Consider the following 10000-nt stretch of genomic DNA (forward strand, 5'->3'; position numbering starts at 1 on the left):
TCCGCTCCATTCGCCTCGAGCAGGAAATCACTCAGAGACTATTACCACTATTCTTATAACTCGCCATCACCGCTGCTGTGGAGAGAAAAATGTAATACGGAGCTCACAGCTGGGTGTCTGGAACATAATCTAAAACACACACAGAATATAAAATGGAACCCACAGCTGGGTGTATGGAACATAATCTAAAACACACACAGAATATAATATGGACCATAATCTAACCACTAACTGCCAATAAAGCCAGGAGGACTAGGAATCAGGAGCTCAGATTAGATGGAAAAGGACACACTGATGTCTCATCTTTTCTTCCAGGCTGTTCCAGTGTGTCCCTTTCAGCGTGACTCCCCTATTCTCCCCCTCTCTCCAACCACCCTCCCACACACACTCACACATATAACCAGAGACTTATCACTGGACTACAGGGACCCATTACTTCTGTGATCCGAGGCTTTTATATGCTGGCTTGGTCTTAAAAATGGGTGTTTATTGCTCCCCCAGATAAGTGGTGTGTGTGTGTTTGCTTGGTTCTCTTTAGACACACATATGAGCCCCCACATGTATATTTTATTAGTGGTGTGTATCGATTATTGTAAAGTATCTGACAGTGTAAAGTATCTGAGAGTGTAAATTCATGGGTAGTGTAAAGTAATGGAGAGTGTAAAGTATCGGAGAGTATAAAATGATGGAGAGTTTAAAGTATCGGAGAGTGTAAAGTATCTGAGAGTGTAAAGTATCAGAGAGTGTAAAGTTATGGAGAGTGTAAAGTATCAGAGTTGTGGAGAGTGTAAAGTTGTGGAGAGTGTAAAGTTGTGGAGAGTGTAAAGTTGTGGAGAGTGTAAAGTTATGGAGAGTGTAAAGTATCTGACAGTGTAAAGTATCTGACAGTGTAAAGTATTTGACAGTGTAAAGTTATGGAGAGTGTAAAGTTATGGAGAGTGTAAAGTATCTGACAGTGTAAAGTATCTGACAGTGTAAAGTATCTGACAGTGTAAAGTATTTGACAGTGTAAAGTATCTGACAGTGTAAAGTATTTGACAGTGTAAATTATTTGACAGTGTAAAGTATTTGACAGTGTAAAGTATCTGACAATGTAAAGTATTTGACAGTGTAAAGTATCTGACAGTGTAAAGTATCGGAGAGTGTAAAGTATTTGACAGTGTAAAGTATTTGACAGTGTAAAGTATCTGACAGTGTAAAGTATCTGGCAGTGTAAAGTATCTGACAGTGTAAAGTATCGGAGAGTGTAAAGTATTTGACAGTGTAAAGTATCTGACAGTGTAAAGTATCTGACAGTGTAAAGTATCTGACAGTGTAAAGTATTTGACAGTGTAAAGTATCTGACAGTGTAAAGTATCTGACAGTGTAAAGTATTTGACAGTGTAAAGTATCTGACAGTGTAAAGTATCTGACAGTGTAAAGTATTTGACAGTGTAAAGTATCGGACAGTGTAAAGTATCTGACAGTGTAAAGTATTTGACAGTGTAAAGTATTTGACAGTGTAAAGTATCGGACAGTGTAAAGTATTTGACAGTGTAAAGTATTTGACAGTGTAAAGTATCTGACAGTGTAAAGTATTTGACAGTGTAAAGTATCGGACAGTGTAAAGTGTATGAGAGTGATAGCAGCAGAACCTAACATGTAAGTTAGTCTAGTACTCTGGTTTAAACCTGATCCAGAGTGTAATGATCTGAACCACGTCTTTATAAACTAAACTACAGGTGAACACAGTCAAAAGGTTTTCTTTTGAATTGTAAAACTGAAGCAGGTTTCTTGTCCAAGAGATAAATATCATAATTGTACACATATTACTACGTCGCCTGACTTAATGTTGTTGTTTTCTCTTATAAATCCTTTTCCAGATGCAGACAATGAGAGACAGTGCCTCCAATATTTTAAATATTATCATAATTAAACTTCCTTTACTCGAGGCTGTTGCTTCCTAAATCATCTTAATATCCTGCATTAATCGGGTCACTTGGCATGCAGAGTTATATAAGGATTAAGCTTGAAGTGTGTATAATAATAATAATAATAATAACAATAACAATATAAAAATAACTGCTCAAAACACATGATCCAGAATCCAACAAAAATCTGGTGTGATTACTTTTTCACTGTGAAGTTTAAAATGTCAGGATGAACTAAACTCCAGGATTAAATATGGCCTCTGGTTTGTAACAAGCAGCTTTATTTTAATAAAAACCTTTGAATGTTTTCTTTCTCAGACTCCGTCTCCTCTCCGCCTCAGTTTGAGACAATAACTGGTTTTATTACAAAACTTTATTTATTATTCTGAAGATCAACACAGAGACATGCAGCATGGAGACGACTGGACAACACAACTGTCTGTCTGTCTGTCTCTCTGTCTTTTTGTCTTATCCTCTGTCTGTCTGTCTGTCTGTCTGTCTGTCTGTCTGTCTGTCTCTGTGTCATTATGGCTCTGTTCCATTTATTATTCTCAAACCATCGCTGCTTCCTTCACGCCCACAAATCACAAATGCAATCAAGTCGGCCTCGACAAGGACCCTCGAATCACCGCCGGCGCCCAAAACAGCAACGGGATATTTAACCTCTGTACCCATCAGCAGCCACTTGACACACACACACACACACACACACACACACACACACACACACACACAGTGGATTAATGCTACAGCGCTGTGACACGCTGTAATTCAGAAGTCTATTACTGATGGCAGCTTTGAACCAGGCACGATAGTGTTTGTGTTAAATATGTGTCACCGCTGAATGGTGAGGCTCTCTGATTGGTACTGATTTGTTTTCAGCCTCTCTGACAGGCACACACACACACACACACACACACACACACACACACACACACACACACACACACACACAGATCGAGAAAAATGTCAAAATACAACTTGAGACGTTCGACGCAGTTCAAACATGCATTTCTGTCAAGCTGTCAAATCTGAAAAAATAACATCAACGGAAACTGAGAAGCAAATTTAGGACAAAGACGCCTCAGGAGGAAAGGAGGTCTTGGAGGGAGGGAGGGAGGGAAGGAGGGAGGGAGAGGAAAATGAAAGAATGGAAGTCATCAAAGAAAGAGTGAAGAGCTGTGAGGCTTTCTCAAACATGGTTCAGCTCCTGGACTGTCAGTCAGTGCAAACATCAACTCTCACACACACACACACACACACACACACACACACACACACACACACACACACACACACACACCCCGCTAGCATTGTTAGCTCTGGCTAGCTTTCCTTTAAAATCACCCAACACCTCGAGGAGGAGGAAAAAAAGACACGTTTCATTTGTCTGTCAAACCTGCAAAACGCTGAATTAGAAACGAGTGTCTCCAGTGGATTCTGTGTCCTCACGTTTGTAGAGGGAATTCTGTCTGGATGTATTAAAACTAGAATATTAATAAAATATTAGAGCATTCACTTCTAAGACCACAGTGGTTCTGTTGTGTGAGGAAACGATAGCTGTGAATATTTCATTCATAAAGCTGTCAGCGAGGAGCGCTCGTTTTCTTCCCTTGTAATTACTCTTCTTTTAATTCTCCTCCTTTCTGCTTCCTCCTCTCAGCTGCTGCAGAGACTCCACTTCCCTTCAGGGGTCATTAAATCTTCATCCACTCTGTCACGGCAGAGGAACACGAACGCGTCGTCATGAGGATTACAACGAGAGGTTCCTCCGGTTCTGAACATAGACAGCGGTGATGTGGAGCTGGAGGACAGCAGGAGACATATCCGGGGACATAAGAAGACTCCACCACAAACTCTTCTGTCCTTTCGTCTATTGCTCTTTGAGCTACAGCAGGAGCAGAAGACGATAGAACGTCTCTGAGCACCGTGAAGGTTTCAGGATTCTGTTTATGGACGTTAGCTTGTTGCTGAGTACTTTTTATTCTGCAGCGTAGAATACAAATATCGATATCGATGACTGTCCTCCGTCTCCGTCGCCTCTTTGATTCAGTTCCACGTCTTCATTGTCTCACGTTCACTTCAGACTCCGTGTCTGTCTCGTCCCGTCTCTACGGACACGTCCGTCTCTTTGAATGGACAGAGTGGTGTTTTAACCGACTCGTTTTCCTCGTTTCTGTCATCATGAAGGAGATGTTCTCGTTCAGTTTTAGTTTGTCCATCACACAGTTCAGACTCTCTTCATGAGCGCATGGACACGCTGTCTGTCCTTCTATTTCACAGTGTGTCAATCAGCATCAACACACACACATACACACACACACACACACACACTTTGTTTCAAACAGGTCTTTGATTATCTTTCAGAACCTGAGGATGCTCAAGTACACAGATGGTGTTTTTTGAATGTATTAATACATTTCTATCGAACAACCCCCCCCCCCCCCCCCCCCCCCCCCCCATTCATGTTTCATGTCTCAGACGGGACCTCAGAACATCAGCTGCTTTGATGTTTGATGTTTGCTGCTGGTGTGAGTTTGTCTCGCTCAGCGTGCAGCCAGAAGGTAATGAGAGAGAAGAGTGTGTGTGTGTGTGTGTGTGTGTGGGGGGGGGGGGGGGGGGGGGGGGGGTCCCTTTTCTTTTTGGTGATTTGCAGGTTTGTGAAAAGTTCAACAGTGGAATAAATTCTCATGTTTATCGTTTGTTTGGTTTTCAGACAACAGTCATAATCCCAGCAGTGTGTGTTTACGAGTGTGTTTACACACACACACACACACACACACACACACACACACACACACACACACACATGTGATAAATAATATGTGACACACTGCTGTCACCACGACACCTTCCTCCATGTCCTTCATGTCCTCCATGTCTCTCATGTCCTCCATGTCTTTCATGTCCTTCATGTCCTACATGTCCTCCATGTCCTTCATGTCCTCCATGTCCTTCGTGTCCTCCATGTCTCTCATGTCCTCCATGTCTTTCATGTCCTTCATGTCCTCCATGTCCTCCATGCCCTCCATGTCCTTCAGGGTCAGCTCACATGTTTGTCTCTCCATGTCCTTCATGTCCTCCATGTTCTTCATGTCCCTCATGTCATCCATGTCTTTCATGTCCTCCATGTCCTCCAGGGTCGGCTCACATGTTTGTCTCTCCATGTCCTCCATGTCCTCCACGTCTTTCATGTCCTTCATGTCCTCCATGTCCTCCATGTCTTTCATGTCCTCCATGTCCTCCAGGGTCGGCTCACATGTTTGTCTCTCCATGTAGTTCATATTTAGAAATGTATGTCCCATAATTCATAGATATTATGTGTAATCGTATTATGTCTATGTGGAGGTGATCTAATCTATAATCTGTCAGAGATGAGGATTCTATTGTTCCATGTCGATAAAGAGATGATGGAGGAAGAATCAATCTATAAACTGTCAGGACTATGTGGACTAAAGACGATCCGATCTCATCACATCTAAGCTGTCGAGTAACGTTCTGTGACGACCGCATCGATATTATGGAGGTGAAGCGAGAAAGAAGATGATATGATAATAACTGTGCCGATAACGGAGGCAAACAGACAAAAGATAAATAGATGAAGCCAAACTGGTGGATTAGAGAGCTTTGAGTAATCATACAGGTAGAAACCACAAGGGAGTCTGAGCCTTAAAGACATTTAAACTGAGCCGTAAAGACATTTAAACTGAGCCGTAAAGACATTTAAACTGAGCCTTAAAGACATTTAAACTGAGCCTTAGCGATATTTAAACTGAGCCTTAACAATATTTAAACTGAGCCTTAAAGACATTCAAACTGAGCCTTAAAGACATTTAAACTGAGCCGTAAAGACATTTAAACTGTGCCTTAACGATATTTAAACTGAGCCTTAAAGACATTTAAACTGAGCCTTAAAAAGATTTAAACTGAGATTTAAAAATATTTAAGATGACCCTTAAATATATTTAAACTGAGCCTTAAAGATAATTAAAGTGAGCCTTAAAGACATTTAAACTGAGCTTTAAAGAGATTTCATCTGAGCTTTGACTGGTTCTAGAACTTCATGTTCTTCCTTGCTGTGTATGACTATAAAGAAAGAGCTGGTTTCTCCCGGAGACCTGCAGCTCTTTGGACACAAATGTCTTTGTATGGATTCAACATGGTTCTGGTCCAGTATGAGTCCATCAGCTGACTCTACATCATGAAACAAAGACTAAAGACCAGAGACAGACTATTTGTTCCTGTCTCATCAGATCCAGAGCGCTCAGTCGATGGGTTGTCTATCTGAGGAGGGAAACAGGAAGTGATGGCTATCGCCCCGACAACCACCCGAAGATCAGACGGATAACTGACATCAGACGGATATGGAGACAGACTGTCAGAGCTTCACAGATTCACAACAGATCTCAGTGTGTGAATAGAGGCTGACAGATGTGTCAGAGACAGTGATGATGGTGATGGTGATGGTGATGGAGGAGAGCAATCATTGACATGACTGATAATACGTGACTGAGAGAGAAGGGGGGTAGGATCATTAGGCTGAGAATGACATGATGATAATCAGAGAGAAAGAGAGAAAGAAAAAAATGAAGACGTCAGTCCGATGATGATGAACTGGTGAAGATCTCAACTGGTTCTCAGACACTGAAGCTCCGACAATTCACCCAGAAGCCCTTTAGGGTCCATATGTGACTCACTGAGCTTTAAACTAATGTGACGTCAACACATTTAAACTAACGTGACGTCAACACATTTAAACTGACGTGACGTCAACACATTTAAACTAACGTGACGTCAACACATTTAAACTGACGTGACGTCAACACATTTAAACTGACGTGACGTCAACACATTTAAACTAACGTGACATCAACACATTTAAATTAATGTGACATCAACACATTTAAACTGACGTGACATCAACACATTTAAACTAATGTGACGTCAACACATTTAAACTAACGTGACGTCAACACATTTAAACTAAGGTGACGTCAACACATTTAAACTGACGTGACGTCAACACATTTAAACTGACGTGACGTCAACACATTTAAACTAACGTGACGTCAACACATTTAAACTAACGTGACGTCAACACATTTAAACTAACGTGACGTCAACACATTTAAACTATTGTGACATCAACACATTTAAACTGAGGTGACGTCAACACATTTAAACTAACGTGACGTCAACACATTTAAACTAACGTGACGTCAACACATTTAAACTGACGTGACGTCAACACATTTAAACTAACGTGACGTCAACACATTTAAACTAACGTGACGTCAACACATTTAAACTGACGTGACGTCAACACATTTAAACTAACGTGACGTCAACACATTTAAACTAACGTGACGTCAACACATTTAAACTAACGTGACGTCAACACATTTAAACTAACGTGACATCAACACATTTAAATTAATGTGACATCAACACATTTAAACTGACGTGACATCAACACATTTAAACTAATGTGACGTCAACACATTTAAACTAACGTGACGTCAACACATTTAAACTAACGTGACGTCAACACATTTAAACTAACGTGACGTCAACACATTTAAACTAACGTGACGTCAACACATTTAAACTAATGTGACATCAACACATTTAAACTGACGTGACGTCAACACATTTAAACTAACGTGACGTCAACACATTTAAACTAAGGTGACGTCAACACATTTAAACTATTGTGACGTCAACACATTTAAACTAACGTGACGTCAACACATTTAAACTAACGTGACGTCAACACATTTAAACTAACGTGACGTCAACACATTTAAACTATTGTGACATCAACACATTTAAACTGAGGTGACGTCAACACATTTAAACTAATGTGACGTCAACACATTTAAACTGACGTGACGTCAACACATTTAAACTGACGTGACGTCAACACATTTAAACTGACGTGACGTCAACACATTTAAACTGACGTGACGTCAACACATTTAAACTAACGTGACGTCAACACATTTAAACTAACGTGACGTCAACACATTTAAACTAACGTGACGTCAACACATTTAAACTAACGTGACGTCAACACATTTAAACTAACGTGACGTCAACACATTTAAACTAACGTGACGTCAACACATTTAAACTAATGTGACGTCAACACATTTAAACTATTGTGACGTCAACACATTTAAACTAAGGTGACGTCAACACATTTAAACTAATTTGACGTCAACACATTTAAACTAACGTGACGTCAACACATTTAAACTAACGTGACGTCAACACATTTAAACTAATGTGACGTCAACACATTTAAACTATTGTGACGTCAACACATTTAAACTAACGTGACGTCAACACATTTAAACTAATTTGACGTCAACACATTTAAACTAACGTGACGTCAACACATTTAAACTAACGTGACGTCAACACATTTAAACTAATGTGACGTCAACACATTTAAACTATTGTGACGTCAACACATTTAAACTAATGTGACGTCAACACATTTAAACTAATTTGACGTCAACACATTTAAACTAACGTGACGTCAACACATTTAAACTAATGTGACGTCAACACATTTAAACTAACGTGACGTCAACACATTTAAACTAATGTGACGTCAACACATTTAAACTAACGTGACGTCAACACATTTAAACTAAGGTGACGTCAACACATTTAAACTATTGTGACGTCAACACATTTAAACTAAGAGAGACGTCACATGTCAAGCTTCTCTCTGATGGATGTCAAACTTAAACAACAAAGAGACCAACATGTGAGTGAAATCGTTCGGATTTTTGGATGAAACTGGTCCAAAATAAAGAACTTAACACGCACAGATTCATGTTCATCACTATCTACTGTAAAATCTAAACCGAACTTAAAAAGACAAAAGACACATCTGAACCGACTCGACGTTCCTCTTTACCGTCACAAAGAAACACATCGAGTCGCTTTTCTATTGTTTCTGGACCACAAAGAAGCATCCTGAAAACCAACCGGCCTCTTAATGCATTAATCTTCATGCAGCACATGAAAACAAAAAGTGAAAGGAATACATTTGGATTGGAAGTGGATTCATATTTTTCCAGCTTCATGGTGTCCTAAGAATGTTTATAATATGAACTATGTATTATATTAATGCTGCTGACAGTAGAATCATTAAACAGCTCATTCGGGCATGACGTCATATAAAAACACATGGCCCTACCGGTGGGCAGGGCGGGGTCCATGGTGGGTTTCTCCCAGGAGTTCACCTGTTCCCAGGTGAATCCGTTGGTTCCCAGAGAAACGCTGTATCCACAGCTGCTGTAGGACTCCTCAAAGGTGCAGCCGCCTGAGCAGAGAGAGGAAACGTGCAAACGTTACTCATGAATCACTGAACACACTCGGCATCCTGTATCGAAGGTGGACTCACAATAATAACACATAGTTGCGTTGGACCACCATGAGCTGTGAGGATCCATAGTGTCTCAATATCTCAACCAAAGAGACCAAACACATGAGATCAGCTGATTGTACATGTCGTGCACAACACACACACACACACACACACACATCATGTCCAGCATGCATGGTTTCCTGTGTGGCAAATAGAGGAAGTTCAGATTCCAGCGGTATTAATAAAACTAAATGAAAGCGTGTGACTCCATTAAACGGCTGATTAAAACAATTAAAGATGGGGTTTGATGCAATGAAAGTCCTCACAGCTTCTGTTATTCTCCATATTTGTGATTTAATTCTCCAACCGAGTACATGTTTCTAAAGCGCATCTCTAATCACTTGAATAAGCTTTTAATAAGCTGCTCTGGAATTGTTCACAGTATTATAGTAATGAAGTTATGAGCATGAAGTTATGAGCATGAAGTGAGCGACAGACAGAGTTTATCAGAGAGGAGACGTGAAGAGGGCGATGAAGAGAAAGCGTCACATGTCAACATGATTAAGTCTCAGAGTCTCATCGGTATTTCATGGCCTGAATAAAAGACATTTTCCAGCACATTAGCCTTCTCTGCTCGCCTGCAGCTCTGTGCTTCTCTAATTACACATATGCTTTGACACACAACCCTTTTAATGTGTTTTGAAGC

General features: G+C 40.3%; 1 protein-coding gene across 12 annotated transcripts in view; it reads right to left on the reverse strand.

The window, feature by feature from the left end:
* Positions 1-10000, reverse strand: part of ptprt (protein tyrosine phosphatase receptor type T) — a 204831-nt gene that overhangs the window by 163456 nt on the left and 31375 nt on the right. For all 12 annotated transcript variants that reach the window (XM_068722019.1, XM_068722016.1, XM_068722018.1 and 9 more), the window contains exon 2: positions 9124-9249. In XM_068722019.1, the coding sequence (XP_068578120.1) occupies positions 9124-9249 (126 nt within the window). The remainder of the gene's footprint in view (positions 1-9123; positions 9250-10000) is intronic.

This window comes from Cebidichthys violaceus, unplaced genomic scaffold (assembly GCF_023349555.1).
Source record: "Cebidichthys violaceus isolate CVI_PGR_0920_01 unplaced genomic scaffold, fCebVio1.0.p SCAF_29, whole genome shotgun sequence".
NCBI classification, from domain to species: Eukaryota; Metazoa; Chordata; class Actinopteri; order Perciformes; family Stichaeidae; genus Cebidichthys; species Cebidichthys violaceus.